Genomic DNA, 18866 nt, shown 5'->3' with positions numbered 1-18866 from the left:
GAAGTGGATGAATTAAGGAAGCAATAAATGATTGTTGTCTCTTGTACAGTGCTGGTTACAGGCTAAATCTGGTTGTCTGTCCTTCCTTTAAGTATTGATTCGTTTGTTTTTCTCACAGCGTTAGAAATTTTAGGGAGTCTGTGTGCAGAATCTTTTTCTTTTCAGTCTTAAATGGCTCATCTCTTTATCTCAGTGGACTGGTCAGAGGTGCCTGAAGGTCTCCTGGTTCACTGAGCAGTGTTATGTAATGCTTGGGCCGCCGAACATAGACATTCAACGTTATATAATGTGTGTGTCACTGTGCAACTGGGTGTGCACCCTTTTAGTAAATTGCAAATGTTAATTCTGCTGGATATAACCAGAAGTGACACAAAATCCTATTTCTGAAATATGAAAGGGCCTTGTAGACACTGGCACACAACCTCCTTCCCTCCCTCCCTGGTAAATCACTCGCTGCATTCGTTGCTGTCTGTATTTCACATCACTGAGATGTACTGGGGGCCTGTAGGGCTATTATAATGTAGGATGCAAAACATTGGTCTTTTCCTTTTTTTCATTGGATGGATTGGGTCAGGACCTCTGAGACGGAGCAGTGACCCTGAGCCGAGTAGATGAGTTTGTGAGACAGAGCAGCGACCCTGAGCAGAGTAGACGAGAGTTTGTGAGACAGAGCAGCCACCCTGAGCAGAGTAGACAAGCCTCCGTGAGAATAAGGCTGCATCTGAAATGGCACCCTATTCTCTTTATAGTGTACACTTCTTTTGACCAGAGTCGGGTTGTGATGAAAAAGTAGTGCACTATTTAACCTCCTACAGCTACCCCCCTACTTTTTTCAATTTCCGCCTGAAGACATACCCAAATCTAACTGCCTATAGCTCAGGCCCAGGACCAAGGATATGCATATTCTTGGTTTAATTTGAAAGAACACTCCGAAGTTTGTGTAAATGTGAATTGAATGTAGGAGAATATAAAACAATAGATCTGGTTTAGATAATACAATGAAAAAAACATATGTTTTTTCATTTTTTTGTTGTATCATCTTTAAAATGAAGAAGACAAAACAAACATTCAGATAGGATGATGGGGACATTTTCAGTGAAAAACATAAGAGGGCAACAGTACTTGTGCAAAGTTTCAGAATGATATCTTCCAAAATAAGTGTGCTACATGACATTTATCATGAAGTCACCCAGGTGTCCCACACAAGTAGACCAAATGTACCCAAGTGGCCAAATAGGTGAAGTTATACATTTTGAATAGAATAACTACACTGCACAAAAAAATAAAGGAACACTAAAATAACACATCCTAGATCTGAATGAATGAAATATTCTTATTAAATACTTTTTTCTTTACATAGTTGAATGCTGAGAACAAAATCACACATTATCAATGGAAATCAAATTTATCAACCCATGGATGTCTGGATTTGGAGTCACACTCAAAATTAAAGTGGAAAACCACACTACAGGCTGATCCAACTTCGATGTAATGTCCTTAAAACAAGTCAAAATGAGGCTCAGTAGTGTGTGTGTGGCCTCCACGTGCCTGTATGACCTCCCTACAATGCCTGGGCATGCTCCTGATGAGGTGGCGGATGGTCTCCTGAGGGATCTCCTCCCAGACCTGGCCTAAAGCATCCGCCAACTCCTGGACAGTCTGTGGTGCAACGTGGCGTTGGTGGATGGAGCGAGACATGATGTCCCAGATGTGCTCAATTGGATTCAGGTCTGGGGAACGGGCGGGCCAGTCCATAGCATCAATGCCTTCCTCTTGCAGGAACTGCTGACACACTCCAGCCACATGAGGTCTAGCATTGTCTTGCATTAGGAGGAACCCAGGGCCAACCGCACCAGCATATGGTCTCACAAGGGGTCTGAGGATCTCATCTCGGTACCTAATGGCAGTCAGGCTACCTCTGGTGAGCACATGGAGGGCTGTGCGGCCCCCCAAAGAAATGCCACCCCACACCATGACTGACCCACCACCAAACCGGTCATGCTGGAGGATGTTGCAGGCAGCAGAACGTTCTCCACGGCGTCTCCAGACTCTCACGTCTGTCACATGTGCTCAGTGTGAACCTGCTTTCATCTGTAAAGAGCACAGGGTGCCAGTGGCGAATTTGCCAATCTTGGTGTTCTCTGGCAAATGCCAAACGTCCTGCACTGTGTTGGGCTGTAAGCACAACCCCCACCTGTGGACGTCGGGCCCTCAAACCACCCTCATGGAGTCTGTTTCTGACCGTTTGAGCAGACACATGCACCTTTGCGGTCTGCTGGGGGTCATTTTGCAGGGCTCTGGCAGTGCTCCTTCTTGGAAGAGGTAGCGGTCCTGCTGCTGGGTTGTTGCCCTCCTACGGCCTCTTCCACGTCTCCTGATGTACTGGCCTGTCTCCTGGTAGCGCCTCCATGCTATGGACACTACGCTGACAGACACAGCAAACCTTCTTGCCACAGTTCGCATTGTTGTGCCATCCTGGATGAGCTGCACTACCTGAGCCACTTGTGTGGGTTGTAGACTCCGTCTCATGCTACCACTAGAGTGAAAGCACCGCCAGCATTCAAAAGTGACCAAAACATCAGCCAGGAAGCATAGGAACTGGGAAGTGGTCTGTGGTCCCCCACCTGCAGAACCACTCCTTTTATAGGGGGTGTCTTGCTAATTGCCTATAATTTCTATTCCATTTGCACAACAGCATGTGAAATTTATTGTCAATCAGTGTTGCTTCCTAAGTGGACAGTTTGATTTCACAGAAGTGTGATTTGACTTGGAGTTAACTTTGTTGTTTAAGTGTTCCCTTTTATTTTTTTTGGAGCAGTGTATATACAAAATTACAAAATGGTATTCTAACACTCCCCCCCCAAAAAAATGGAGAATAAACATGAAAAAAATATATACATTTACAAAATAACACTTTCAATATTTGGAAGACCTTCAGTCCTCTACAGAATATTGTGCTGCTGATACCAGGTGCCAATAGCAGTCTATTTCTGCTGTAAAGCAGAGGGTCATCAAGCATGTGGTGCAGGTGATGGGGGACTTCATTTTGCGAAGAAACAGCGACGCCTCCATGCTGTGCTCTTTTGGCCCTGAAGCAAATCCATGCCTGCAGAAATACATTTGGGCAGATGAACACCACTTGTGGCAGGAGCTGGATGAACCAGCTTCAGTGGGGATGGACACCTTGGCACTGGGGGCCCCCATTCGGAGTCAGTGTCACTGTGAAAGAAAATGTTCAGTTAGAATAGTTTCACATATGAGCCCTGTATCAACAGGTATAATAAACAGATATATATATATAGAGTACAGGGAACATAAGGTTGAATATATTATTATAGACCTGCTAGATCTACTGTCTCGTTTATATTATGACAGACCAGCTAGATCTACTGTCTATTTTATATTATGACATTTCAGCTAGATCTACTGTCTCTATATTATATTATGACAGACCAGCTGTATCTAGTGTCTCCATTTCACTTTGGCCATTGTTGTGGGCCTGCCCTCCCCTCAACAGCCACAAATAGGCTATTTCATTTCACAAATAATATTTTATATTATTAATTTCAAACAACTGCATTGGCATGAGAAAAACTTACCAGTCCAAAACAATGTCCTCTCCGTTCAAAAAATATTCCTCCATTTGGGAATCGCTAAATGAATCATCCTCCAACAATCTCTGTCTCAATTTCTTTGAAAATTGTGTGTACATCTGTATATCTAGACTTAGATTTAGCTTTCCCTGACATAGTCGCCATACTGATTGACATATAAACAGCTGAAGATGCGCTTTACCAAAACAACGCTGTGCGTAACATGCGTGGCTCCTTCCGGTATGAATCTTCAATGGCGAATGAACCTCTTTACGTTGGAGTTTACTACATGTCTTGGTCTTCCAACACATAAACATTACATATTGACTTTTACCTCAGCTCATTGGCTATCTACCCAGCTAGATTTCAAGACGATCAGTGGTCATTGGGTTAAAATACAGTCAATCAATGAAACAGCGGTCATATCATTGGTGCACAATGATTTCATTACTTGTTATCGGTTTCTTTCAGGCAATACGTCCCGCAAAATGACCCATCACGTTTGGTTGTATTACAAACAAACCAGTTGAGTGCAATGAAACCAAACAATGACTGGAAAAGTCACGTTTAGTTTAGATCAAATGTGTCGTCGAAAATGGAATGAGACGGAATTCACGACACAAGCGATTCACAAAATGTTTCGTGTTGGGCTATAAAAATTGATTTTATCAAACATTTTATCTAAAAAAATACTCATTGTGTAATAGAGGAAGAACCTAAAAGGTAAACTATTTATTTTATTGCAGTTTTTGATTTTGTTACGCCTGTGCTGGTTGAAATAGTAGTTTTTTATGGGGATATTCTGTCAGGATTTACTGTGAAAATCTGACAATGCAGTTGGATTAGCAAGATTTTAGGCTTTCGAAACACTTGTATTTTCATGAATGTTTAATATGACTATTTATGTAGCGATCACCGTATGTTGTCGAATTTCTTCCCGCTAACGGGTTCGGTGCGCAGAGAGGTTAAAAATAATAATAATACAAATTTGACCTTTTATTTAACTAGGCAAGTCATTTTTGTTGTTGATTTTTACCCCTTTTTCTCCCCAATTTCGTGGTATCCAATTGTTTAGTAGCTACTATCTTGTCTCATCACTACAACTCCCGTACAACTCCCAACCAAGCCGCAGTGCTTCTTAACACCCCATCCAACCCGGAAACCAGCCATGTCGGAGGAAACACCATGCACCTGGCAACCGCGCACTGCCGCCCAGCCCGCCACAGGAGTCACTGATGCGCGATGAGACAAGGATATCCCTATTGGCCAAGCCTTCCCTAACCCGGACGACGCTAGGCCAATTGTGCCTGGGCGCAAACCCAGAGTCTCTGGTGGCGCAGCTAGATCTGCAGTACAGCGCCCTTAACCACTGCGCCACCCAGGAGGCCCTGCAAGTCAGTTTTAAGAACAAATTATTATTTACAATAACTGCCTACACCGGCCAAACCTCGACAACGCTGAGCCAATTGTGCGCCGCCCTATGGAACTCCCAATCACGGCCGGTTGTGATACAGCCTGGATTCAAACCAGGGTGTCTAGTGATGCCTCAAGCACTGAGATGCAGTGCCTTAGACTGGTGCATTGCTCTGGAGTACTTTTTACAGTGGGATCCGAAATGATTGACATCCCTGATAAAGATGAGCAAAAATGACTGTATAAAATAAATAATTCAAATACTGAGCTACATTGTACGCTCAAATTTTGGAGGGAAATTATATTATTTTATAATACAATTCCTCAGAGAATGCGATTTTGTTTAACAAGTAATAAAAATGTTTTTGTTTTTTAATGTATGGGTCAAAATTGGGTATTAAATGCAGAGAATGAGATGGCCATTTCAAAATGTTGATATTGTGGCCCATTTAACTATTTCCCTTTGGATTTGTAGATGTGCTTGGAGTTATTGTCTTGCTGGAAAATCCACTTGCGGGCAAGTTTCAGTCTCCTCGAAGAGGCAACCAGGTTTTTGGCTAACCTATCCTGGTACTGGGTCATGATGCCACTGACAAGGACCAGTGGAAGCTGAAAACCCCATAACATCAAAGATCCACCACCATATTTTACAGTTGGTGTGGAGTTATTTTCTGCTCATGCATTCTCATTCCGATGCCCTGCCACCACCCGTGTTAATCTAATTACATTTATTTATATAGCCCTTCTTACATCAAAGTGCTGTACGGAAAACCAGCCTAAAACCCCAAACAGCGGGAAATGCAGGTGTAGAAACACGGTGGCTAGGAAAACCTCCCTAGAAAGGCCAAAACCTAGGAAGAAACCTAGAGAGAAACCAGGCTATGTGGGGTGGACAGTCCTCTTCTGGCTGTGCCGGGTGGAGTTTATAACAGAATATGGCCAAGATGTTCAAATGTTCATAAATGACCAGCATGGTCGAATAATAATAATAAGGCAGAACAGTTGAAACTGGAGCAGCAGCACGGTCAGGTGGACTGGGGACAGCAAGGAGTCATCATGTCAGGTAGTCCTGGGGCATGGTCCTAGGGCTCAGGTCCTCAGAGAGAAAGAAAGAGAATTAGAGAGAGCATATGTGGGGTGGCCAGTCCTCTTCTGGCGGGTGGAGATTATATGGGGTGAATACGTATGCACATACCACTTTTCCATTTTTTTATTTGAAACAAGTTATTTTTAAAATTTCACTTCACCAATTTGAACTATTTTGTGTATGTCCATTACATGAAATCCAAATAGAAATCCATTTAAATTACAGGTTTTAATGCAACAAAATAGGAAAATGCCAAGGGGGTGAATACTTTTTAAGGCACTGGATCTGCTATAAAATATGGTGGTGTATCTTTGATGTTATGGGGCTATTTTGCTTCCACTGGACCTTGTTAAGGTCAAAGGTATCATGACCCAGTACCAGGATATTTTAGCCAAAAACCTGGTTGCCAGGAGACAAACTTGCCTGCAAGTGGATTTTCCAGCAAGACAACAACCCCAAGCACATATAAAAATCCAAAGGGAAATAGTTAATAATATCAACATTTTGCAATGGCCATCTCAGTCTTCGGATTTGAAAGCCATTGAAAACCTGTGCTTTGAACTGAAGAGGGCCGTCCATAAGTGCAGACAAAGCATATCAAGGATCTGGAAGGATTCTGTATGGAGGAATGGTCTAAGATTCCTCCCAATGTGTTCTCCAACCCATCAAACATTTTAGAAAAACGCTCAGTGTGGTTGTCCTCACAAGCTGAGGTATTGAAAGGCATTGAAAACAGGGGTACCAACAACCTTTACCCCTACCTACCAAGAAACAAATATATATAACTTGTTAAACAAAATCTCTTTCTCTGAGCAATTCTATGAGCATACAATATACACTGCAATTTCAGCCACACCCGTTGCTGACAGGTGTATAAAATTGAACACACAGCCATGCAATCTCCATAGACAAACCTTTGCAGTAGAATAGCCTTACTGAAGAGCTCTGTGACATTCCGTCATAGGATGCCAACTTTCCAACAAGTCAGTTAATCAAATTTCTGCCCTGCTTGAGCTGCCCCGGTCAACTGTAAGTGCTGGTATTGTGAAATGAAAACATCTATGAGCAACAACGGCTCAGCCGGGAAGTGGTAGGCCACACAATCTCACAGAACGGGACCGCTGAAAATCATCAAACTGTCTGTCCTCGGTTGCAACACTCACTATAGAGTTCCAAACTGCCTCTGGAAGCAATGTCAGCACAATTACTGTTTGTCGGGAGCTTCATGAAATGGTTTTCCATGGCCGAGCAGACACACACAAGCCTAAGTTCACCATGCACAATGCCAAGTGCCGCTTGGAGTGGTATAAAACTCGCCACCATTGGACTCTGGAGCAGTGGAAACACGTTCTCTGAAGTGATGAATGACACATCACAATCTGGCAGTCAGACGGAGGAATCTGGGTTTGGCGGATGCCAGGAGAATGTTAACTGCTCAAATGAACAGTACCAACTGAAAAGTTTGGTGGAGGAGGAATAATGGACTGGGGCTGTTTTTCATGGTTTGGGCTTTGTACGTTAGTTCCAGTGAAGGGAAATCTTCACGCTACAGCATACAGACTATTCTCTGCTTCCAACTTTGTAACAGTTTGGGGAAGGCCCTTTCCTGTTTCAGCATGGCAATGCCCCGTGCACAAAGCGAGGTCCATACAGAAATGGTTGTCGATTTTGGTGCGGAAGAACTTGACTGGCCTGCACAGAGCCCTGACCTCAACCCTATTGAACACCTTTGGGATGAATTGGAACGCCAACTGCGAGTCAGGCCTAATCGCCCAAAATCAGTGCTAACCTCACTCATGCTGTTGTGACTGAATGGAAGCAAGTCCATGCAGAAATATTTCAACATCTAGCAGCAAAGGCGGGACCAACTCCATATTAATACCCATCATTTTGGATTGAGATGTTTGACGAGTAGGTGTCCACATACTTTTGGCCATGTAGTGTAGCTCAGTATTTGAATGATTTATTTGAAGCAGTAATATTTGCTCATATTTATCCAGGGTGTCAATATTTTCTTGGGACACAGCCAAAGACAAAAGCAACCCTTAGTGAACAGATAAGAGGAGTAAAATGGAGGGCTCAGCATCTTCTAATCCATTCTGTGTATTGTAGAGTCCATGTTGGCTGATCAGGGACAAAGTCATTAATTTCATCAGGCTTTAATGACGCATTGGGATATAGACCACAGAGCAACACTCTTCCCTTAATTAGTGTGTGTGTGTGTGTGTGTGTAAGCCGTGCATGCAGGGTCATTCAGTATAAAGCATTACAGTAAGCCGATTTTGGGATCTGATTTTGTGAGAATTTTTTTGTTTGTTAAATTAAACATCTGCTTCCCCTCCCCCATGTTTTTTTTTTGCGTATGTGTGTTGGTGCGGGTGGGTGTGGGGCTAGTGGCCTCTCTGTCTCAGACTCTCTGTTGTCCAAATGTAACTAGATTAATTAACCAGATTAAAAGACAAGGGTGAGATTTCCTGTTTGGGGGGTTGACAGGGCATCTCGTCACGCCCCCTCCAGTCCTGAGACCTCGTTACAGTGGCTTGCGAAAGTATTCACCCCCCTTGGCATTTTTTCCTATTTAGTTGCCTTACAACCTGGGGGGGGTTGTATCATTTGATTTACACCACATGCCTACCACTTTGAATAAGCAAAATATTTTTTATAGTGAAACAAACAAGAAACAAGACAAAAGAACAGAACTTGAGCGTGCATAACTATTCACCCTCCCAAGTTCAATACTTTGTAGCACCACCTTTTGCAGCAATTACAGCTGCAATTATATTGGGGTATGTCTATAAACTTAGCTTTTTACCCATTCTTCAAGGCAAAACTGCTCCTGCTCCTTCAAGTTGGATGGTTTCCGCTGGTGTACAGCAATCTTTAAGTCATACCACAGATTCTCAAATGGATTGAGGTCTGGGCTTTGACTAGGCCATTCCAAGACATTTACATGTTTCCCCTTAAACCACTTGAGTGTTGCTTTAGCAGTATGCTTAGGGTCATTGTCCTGCTGGAAGGTGAACCTCCGTCCCAGTCTCAAATCTCTTGAAGACTGAAACAGGTTTCCCTCAATCATTTTTCAGATTGTCATCTCAATTCTCTGGAATAATTTCCCTGTATTTAGCGCCATCCATCATTCCTTCAATTTTGATCAGTCCCTGCCGATGGAAAAGCATCCCCACAGCATGATGGCCAGAATGATGGTGTTCTCAGGGTGATGGCAGGTGTTGGGTTTGCGCCAGACATAATGTTTTCCTTGATGGCCCAAAAGCTCAGAACAGAGTACCTTCTTCCATATGTTTTAGGAGTTTATAGTGTGAAGAATACAATTGAACATTGCTGAATAAAGTAGAAAGGATATTTTCTCCTAACAATTTCCGAGGGAGTACGCTATTCTGTGTTGAACGGTTGGCAAATAAACTGGTCCACCTTATATGCTTAATTTATGCTTAATGCTTCATTTAGAGTTGTTTTGCAACTTTAATTGTGATACAAACGTTGGGCTGGATGTTAAATTAATTATACATTATAAAGCTGCATGATGCAACTCTAATGATAATTAGAAAAAAGTTGCATGAGCTCTGATTTGCTTCTTGCACAGGCTGCACACACCTCATCAGTCTCTCAATTACCATTTGACGAGCACTTGATAATGCCTCGAATTTCCCGGCAGCATCTTCCCCTAAAAAGAAATCCAGACCTTTTCCAGTCAGTGGCCATTGTGCTCTTGGGCGGAATGTGATAATATCACGTTTAGGTAAGACCCAGATGCAGACAGTGTAGAAGTAACATGAGTTTATCACAACCACAGGGGCAGGTAAATGACAGGTCAAGGCAAGCAGGGGTCAGTAATCCAGAAGGTGTGAAACGGGTCCAGAACGGCAGGCAGTCTCAGGGTCAGGGCAGGCAGGGGTCAGTAATCCAGAAGGGTGAAACGGGTCCAGAACGGCTGGCAGTCTCAGGGTCAGGGCAGGCAGGGGTCAGTAATCCAGAATGGTCGGGTAAGGTACAGAACGGCAGGCAGTCTCAGGGTCAGGGCAGGCAGGGGTCAGTAATCCAGAATGGTCGGGTAAGGTACAGAACGGCAGGCAGTCTCAGGGTCAGGGCAGGCAGGGGTCAGTAATCCAGAACGGCAGGCAGTCTCAGGGTCAGGGCAAGCAGGGGTCAGTAATCCAGAACGGCAGGCAGTCTCAGGGTCAGGGCAAGCAGGGGTCAGTAATCCAGAATGGCAGGCAGTCTCAGGGTCAGGGCAGGCAGGGGTCAGTAATCCAGAATGGCAGGCAGTCTCAGGGTCAGGGCAGGCAGGGTCAGTAATCCAGAATGGCAGGCAGTCTCAGGGTCAGGGCAGGCAGGGGTCAGTAATCCAGAATGGTCGGGTAAGGTACAGAACGGCAGGCAGTCTCAGGGTCAGGGCAGGCAGGGGTCAGTAATCCAGAACGGCAGGCAGTCTCAGGGTCAGGGCAGGCAGGGGTCAGTAATCCAGAATGGTCGGGTAAGGTACAGAACGGCAGGCAGTCTCAGGGTCAGGGCAGGCAGGGGTCAGTAATCCAGAACGGCAGGCAGTCTCAGGGTCAGGGCAAGCAGGGGTCAGTAATCCAGAAAGGGTGAAACGGGTCCAGAACGGCAGGCAGTCTCAGGGTCAGGGCAGGCAGGGGTCAGTAATCCAGAATGGCAGGCAGTCTCAGGGTCAGGGCAAGCAGGGGTCAGTAATCCAGAACGGCAGGCAGTCTAAGGGTCAGGGCAAGCAGGGGTCAGTAATCCAGAAAGGGTGAAACGGGTCCAGAACGGCAGGCAGTCTCAGGGTCAGGGCAGGCAGGGTTCAGTAATCCAGAATGGTCGGGTAAGGTACAAAACGGCTGGCAGTCTCAGGGTCAGGGCAGGCAGAATGGACAAAACCAGGAAGGACTAGAAAACAGGAGCAGGAATACAGACAGGATCAGGGAAACAAACCCTGGTAGGTTTTACGAACAACAAAAACTGGCATAAAACAGACAGAGAACATCGGTATAAATACACAGGGGATAATGGGGAAGACAGGCATCTAAGGCTACAAATGAAGACAGACACAGAGGACGCGACTGCACACTTCCTCCTTATCAAATTCTGAAGCGCATATTGAAGATAGAAAAACTGTCCACATTGACTTTTTGTCAGCCAACAAGATAAGTAAGCCTAACGAACAGCAAATGCACGAGCCTATGGCAATCTACTATCCCCCGTAGTACTAAAGTTGAACTATTCTATTGGTCAACATTTCCTTCTGTGTGAGAAATAAATATTCCAAACGTAGTCTGGGACAGTTGTGGGATGCGATAGATCCCAAATTAATACAACCACTCGCATCAAAAAAGTTTTAAAAGCAATGAGGCTGATGAACCAGATAAGAACGTTTAGCTTAAAATGTTGATAAAATATTAGGCTATTTCTTCACATAATAAGCGCAGGAATGCAGTAGGCTATAAGCACGAGTGTTCCAAAATGCAATCAATTAGTATAAAAGACCCCAAATGGAATTATGCATGTAATGCTTTATTATAGAGGTGCATATTTATGGGGAAATCAAGCTCACACGCTGCCTATGTACAGTATGCATGTTAGGCTCTACACCAGTTGTAAAGTGGATTATTGTGCTTAATTTTAAGAAGTTATTTGGCCAGTTTAGTTGTGATACATGTCCGAACCTTATCGAAACACATAGGCCCATGGGCTAGGCTACATGAGGTGTGGAACTATGATTTGAAGAAGTTGCAAATAATAGGCATGCTCTGTTTCTTGCCTGCCTACACACAAGCTAGGCATCATTCACAAGTGAAAATATATAATTCACAAGTGATAGGCTAATATTGTCACCCATCAGACTATTCACTAAGCTACGGGCCCTGGGTCTAAACACCTTCCATTGCAACTCGATCATGGACTAACTGACGGGGGCCGCCCCCAGGTGGTCAGGGTAGGTAACTGTGACGTGGTGAGGTTGGACCCAGGTGCAGAGACGAGACCAGATGAGGAATCGGTAGTTAAGGATAAACATAAATACTTTACTGATAAACAGTAGCCAAAGGATCACAGTACACTGGAAAAAACAACAAACACTAAGTCTCAAAAACTCACTCAGGAAACAAAAGCACAAGGTAACCAATTCAAGCTTCTGCAAAAGTAACCAGAAAACACACCTCTATTAACAGGGAAATCATAATGAGTAATAGGACACACCTGAGTATCATTGTCTCTGCTGCCCTCTGGTGACAGGTGGAATCACGACAGGTAGCAACACATCTGCCACGCTGATCCTCAACACGGGGGCCCCTCAGGGGTGCGTGCTTAGTCCCCTCCTGTACTCCCTGTTCACCAATGACTGCATGGCCAAGCATGACTCCCAACACCATCATTAAGTTTGCAGATGACACAACAGTGGTAGGCCTGATTACCGACAACAATGAGACAGCCTATAGGGTGGTCGTCATAGACAATAACAACCTCTCCCTCAACATGATCAAGACAAATGAGATGATCGTGGACTACAGAAAAAGGAGAGCCGAGCACGCCCCCATTCTCATCGACTGGGCTGTAGTGGAGCAGGTTGAGAGCTTCTACAACCTTGGTGTCCACATCACCAACAAACTATCATGGTCCAAAACACACCAAGACAGTTGTGAAGAGGGAACGACAATGCCCGTTCCCCCTCAGGAGGCTGAAATAATTTGGCATGGGTCCTCAGATCCTCAGAAAGTTCTACAGCTGCACCATTGAGAGCATCCTGACAGGTTGCATCACCCCCTGGTATGGCAACTGCTCAGCCTCTGACCGCAAGGCACTACAGAGGGTAGTGCGTACGGCCCAGTACATCACTGGGGTCAAGCTTCCTGCCATCCAGGACTTCTATACCAGGCGATGTCAGAGGATGGCCCTACAAATTGCCAAAGACTCCAGCCATCCTAGTCATAGACTGTTCTCTCTGCTACCACATGGCAAGAGGTACCGGAGCACCAAGTCTCAGTCCAACAGGCTTTTTAAAAGCTTCTACCCCCAAGAGCCATAAGACTCCTGAGCAGCTAATCAAATGGCTACCTGGACTATTTGCATTGACCTCCCCACCCCCATTTTTAGGCTGCTGCTACTCTCTGTTTATTATCTATGCATAGTCACTTTAACTCTACCTTCATGTACATATTACCTCAATTACCTTGACTAACCTGCACCCCTGCACATTGGTTCTGTACCAGTACCACCTGTTTATAGCCTCACTACTGTTGTTTTATTGTTGCTCTTTAATTCTTTTCAATTTCTTATTTGTTTATTGTAGTTTATTTTAGTAAATACTTTCTTAACACTTATTTTTCTAAACTGCATTGATGGTTAATAGCTTGTAAGCATTTCACTCTATACCTGTTGTATTCGGCGCATGTAAAAATTCAGATTTTATTTAATCTTATCTTTACATATACTAAATAATATATGTGTGAAATAAGTTTTGATTTAGAATGGACCATTATCATGCTCCTGTTTTGGAACAGGAGCAGGGGAAAAAATACATGTAATCTATGCACTTAGATATTGTAGGCCTGGCCTATAGAAAGCTGATGGGATCCTATTTTTTTTCACTCTGTTTTCTCACATAATTGCAGAGCCTATGAGCTCATGGGCTCCCATGAAGTGTTTGATTACAGTACTGTCCCTATAATGATGAAGACACTCCACTGGCTTTCGGCTTGGATCAATACTATACTGTCCCTATAATGATGAAGACACTCCACTGGCTTCAGGATTGGCTCAGTAATACTGCCCCAGATCTCTCAGTATTAGCTGTCTAGCTTTGTGATGGAGATTGAGAACCTTTTATGATGAGTAAAAGTGGAGAGCGTGTTTGATATGATAGTTGTTTATGACAGGAACCCAGTTTTGAGAGTGATTGTTGGCTCTAGCTCCGAGAGCATATGCTGATTCTGTCTTTGTCTGTGTCACCCAGAACAGATCTACTGTAATGTTATTAGAAGAGGATAATATCATACTGTACTTTGTTATTAGAAGAGGATGATGTCATACTGTACTGTGTGAGAAGAGGATTATCTCCTACTGTACTGTATTATTAGAAGAGGATGATGTCATACTGTACTGTATTATTAGAGGATGATGTCATACTTTACTGTATTATTAGAAGAGGATTATCTCCTACTGTACTTTGTTATTAGAAGAGGATGATGTCATACTGTACTGTATTATTAGAAGAGGATTATCTCCTACTGTACTTTGTTATTAGAAGAGGATGATGTCATACTGTACTGTATTATTAGAAGAGGATTATCTCCTACTGTACTTTGTTATTAGAAGAGGATGATGTCATACTGTACTGTGTGAGAAGAGGATTATCTCCTACTGTACTGTATTATTAGAAGAGGATGATGTCATACTGTACTGTATTATTAGAGGATGATGTCATACTTTACTGTATTATTAGAAGAGGATTATCTCCTACTGTACTTTGTTATTAGAAGAGGATGATGTCATACTGTACTGTATTATTAGAGGATGATGTCATACTGTACTGTATTATTAGAAGAGGATTATCTCCTACTGTACTGTATTATTAGAAGAGGATTATCTCCTACTGTACTGTATTATTAGAGGATGATGTCATACTGTACTGTATTATTAGAGGATGATGTCATACTGTACTGTATTATTAGAAGAGGATTATCTCCTACTGTACTTTGTTATTAGAAGAGGATGATGTCATACTGTACTGTATTATTAGAGGATGATGTCATACTGTACTGTATTATTAGAAGAGGATTATCTCCTACTGTACTGTATTATTAGAAGAGGATTATCTCCTACTGTACTGTATTATTAGAAGAGGATTATCTCCTACTGTACTGTATTATTAGAAGAGGATGATGTCATACTGTACTGTATTATTAGAGGATGATGTCATACTGTACTGTATTATTAGAAGAGGATTATCTCCTACTGTACTGTATTATTAGAAGAGGATGATGTCATACTGTACTGTATTATTAGAAGAGGATTATCTCCTACTGTACTGTATTATTAGAAGAGGATGTCATACTGTACTGTATTATTAGAAGAGTATGATGTCATACTGTATTATTAGAAGAGGATGATGTCATACTGTACTGTGTTATTAGAAGAGGATGAGTGAAAACATGGCTAGGAGCAGCAGTTTTTTATGTTTGTATTCAAGAGTGGGACAGGCAGTAAAGGAGTAGTACACTATTTTAAAACATGATGTTAGATGGTTCATCACCCAGAATGTCCATGGGCCAGGAGAAATTGTAATCTATGGTTCAGTTTTCTTTAAACAGCCACTACAAACTTCAGCTAACTAGAGCCACAGTTAGTTTAAAATCTATGGAATTTATTTGAAAGGCCAAATCATCTTTACGTAACATCAAACCAAATATGGAGTTGATTTGAGGAGATTTCAGGTGATTTTGGTCACATGCCGTATTTCTTCCATTCATGTTTAGCTAGTGGTGCCTAAAGTTACTTGGGCCTGATTTGAGGACCTGATTGAGTGGCTGGAAACAATGATTCATTAGACAGCAGCACAGTGAAAATACAGGTTGGTTGAACACCTCAGAGACCACCTCTGGCCAGGAAATACAGGAATGAGAACAGTCCATTTAACAGTTTATTAGATTGCAGCACAGTGTGCAGATGTAGGGTCTTAATTTGAGTAAAAGAAATGTGAATTATTATGTGGATTATAATTCATGGATATTTTTCCAAGAGTTGATCAGGAAGAGTTGAAGGAAAATTAGGTCTGACATTTCTAAGTGGAAATTACAAACTTCAGAAGCCTTCCGTGGAAGGGGTTCGAGATGGAACCCAAAACGGTTCTGCCTGGAACAAAAAAGGTTCCAAGGCAGGTTATAGATTTATGTATTATAACGGTTATATTGGTTATAAATAGCACCCTGTACAGTACATCTGTTATACAGGATGGTTGGAATTACCACCAGAGACCTCCAAGCAGGAAATACTGTGCTGGAATCAGTCCATAAAACCTGGTTGAAATACCACCAGAGACCTCTGAGCAAGAAATACTGAAAAACTACTGAAGATGTTACATTGAGTCCTGAAGGTTCATGTTGAACTGACTCCCAGGTGTATTGTCCTCTGTTTTGCAGGTGAACCAGGAAAATGTTGTGAAGGTGGGCCACAAACAGGTGGTCAATACGATCCGACACGGGGGCAACCGGCTCATCATCAAAGTGGTGACAGTTAGCAGGAATCTGGACCCTGATGACACGGCCAGGAAGAAAGGTAAGCCTCTTATCCTCTCTGTCTCTCACCTTGCTGCTCTGTCCTACACCACCTGGCCAGTGGGATCAATGTCTGATCGGTTGGGGTGAATCCACAGTGAGGGTCCCAGCTGGTCCTCAAACCAGAGCTGGGTTCAAATACTATTTTAAATAATTTGACATACTTAATCTGTCCTCGATTTAGCTTGTCTGGTTTAGATAGACCCAAAACATTAAACCCCATACTCTAGGCAGGCTCGAGCAAATATGCTTTTTTTCATATTTCAAATAGTATTTGAATCCAGGTGGTTCTAAACCGTGGTGGCCCATCCTTGTACTGTACTGTAATATATCAGGAAGCTAGAAGCTGACTCCTAGAAGAAAATTGACTGGTGCTTTTTAGCCTTGAAGTTGAGACGGTGGTTTTACAGTTTGGGGCATTCAAAGTTAACCTGTACTGCAGCACAGGTCCAATTCAAAGTGGCTGTAACTGCACTGTCAGGGGCATATTTGGGAAATACATTTTTAGATGTTTTTGTTAGAAGATTGCTACTGAACTTGGCGCTTGCATGGCGTCACCCTGCTTGATTGGTGTTACCCTGCGATACTTGTGATGTTGTCACATGAACAATCCGGCATTGCTGCATCACAGGCACCAAACTCCTGTTCTGTCTATTATAAATCTCACACTTGGGGCCTGTACGGGATGATGTAACATTACAGAACTCTCAGATAGAAATGTATAATGTAGAACATACATTATTTTCTGTCAGATAGAGCGGACTCTGTTCTATCACATCCTTGAATATACCTGTGCTTTTGTGTGTTGTGTCATTGCAGTGGCCACACCTCCACGTAGGACTCCTCCCGCTGCCCTGTCCATGGCCATGCGGTCCAAATCTATGACCTCGGAGCTGGAGGAGCTAGGTAGGAATCAGCAAAGCGTCCTCCATATACCTGTGGACCTGTGAGAATAGAATTCCAAGAGATCAAATGCATTTTGTATGCTTGTGGTTTGTTCTCTGTGTGTTTGTTTAGTGATTTGATTATCGGGAAAACCTTTTTAAAAGTAACTGTTCACTCCTGATTTTGTTTTCAATACCTGCCTCTACAGTGGACAAAGGTATGCAGTGTACCGTAGCTAGTGTTTGGTCACAGCTGCACGCATCTCACTGTTTTTTGCTTTTTTTATTCTCTCATTTTTAAATGTTCATTTACGTCATTTAAGAGATGACTATATTTATTCTTCTTTGAAGGGGCTTGAACAATTATGTACTTTGTAAAAAGGCACAAAGCTATTCTGCTCTGTAGGGTTTGATCTGAAGAGAGCTGGAGAGAACATGTGAAGGACAGTGCTGAATCATCTAAAGTGATAAAGAGATCATTAGCCAGCATGACTGATCGTTTTGAACTGTTTTAAACCATCATAACAATAGCATAATTCCACACCATGTCATCATACATTTAATTTAATACGCTTTAAAAATATATATTATTAATTTACTTAGACATTTAATTGATTGTTTGATTGATTTACTACCTCAGAGCTGTATGTAAATAGCTTTGATTTAACTCACCTTTTGAAAAGCTTTTATCTTATTGCTGACTCGTGTCGCTTACAACTGTTCTGCAGTAGATGTCTTTTAAAGGGCCGGTCATAGAATGATCGGTCCAATCATGATATTTCTATGTCTATGGGATTACTGGTCATTCTATGCCTATGGGATTACTGGTCATTCTATGCCTATGGGATTACTGGTCATTCTATGCCTATGGGATTACTGGTCATTCTATGTCTATGGGATTACTGGTCATTCTATGCCTATGGGATTACTGGTCATTCTATGCCTATGGGATTACTGGTCATTCTATGCCTATGGGATTACTGGTCATTCTATGTCTATGGGATTACTGGTCATTCTATGCCTATGGGATTAGTGGTCATTCTATGCCTATGGGATTAGTGGTCATTCTATGCCCATGGGATTACTGGTCATTCTATGTCTATGGGATTACTGGTCATTCTATGCCTATGGGATTACTGGTCATTCTATGCCTATGGGATTACTGGTCATTCTATGCCTATGGGATTACTGGTCATTCTATGCCTATGGGATTACTGGTCATTCTATGTCTATGGGATTACTGGTCATTCTATGCCTATGGGATTACTGGTCATTCTATGCCTATGGGATTACTGGTCATTCTATGACTTTGTGTATGAGATTACAGGTCATTCTATGACTTTGTCTATAGGATTACTGGTCATTCTATGACTTTGTCTATAGGATTACTGGTCATTCTGTCTTGTCTATGGGATTACTGGTCATTCTATGACTTTGTCTATGGGATTACTGGTCATTCTATGACTTTGTCTATGGGATTACTGGTCAGTCTATGACTTTGTCTATGGGATTACTGGTCATTCTATGTCTTTGTCTATGGGGCAAGTGGCATGTTTGGAAGCTTGTACACAATTGCTTAATGAAAATACAACTAGGCCTGTAG

The 18866-nt window shown here is 42.7% G+C and overlaps 1 protein-coding gene across 1 annotated transcript in view; it reads left to right on the top strand.

Annotated features, from left to right (window-relative positions):
* The window catches only part of LOC135509012 (SH3 and multiple ankyrin repeat domains protein 2-like), a 154207-nt gene that overhangs the window by 123367 nt on the left and 11974 nt on the right, over positions 1–18866 (top strand). Inside the window, exons 16-18 of the mRNA XM_064929296.1 lie at positions 16245–16380; positions 17199–17285; positions 17473–17481. Of these exons, the coding sequence (XP_064785368.1) occupies positions 16245–16380; positions 17199–17285; positions 17473–17481 (232 nt within the window). The remainder of the gene's footprint in view (positions 1–16244; positions 16381–17198; positions 17286–17472; positions 17482–18866) is intronic.

This window comes from Oncorhynchus masou, chromosome 22 (genome assembly GCF_036934945.1).
Source record: "Oncorhynchus masou masou isolate Uvic2021 chromosome 22, UVic_Omas_1.1, whole genome shotgun sequence".
Classification (NCBI taxonomy): Eukaryota; Metazoa; Chordata; class Actinopteri; order Salmoniformes; family Salmonidae; genus Oncorhynchus; species Oncorhynchus masou.
This window is presented reverse-complemented; position numbering and strand designations above follow the sequence as displayed.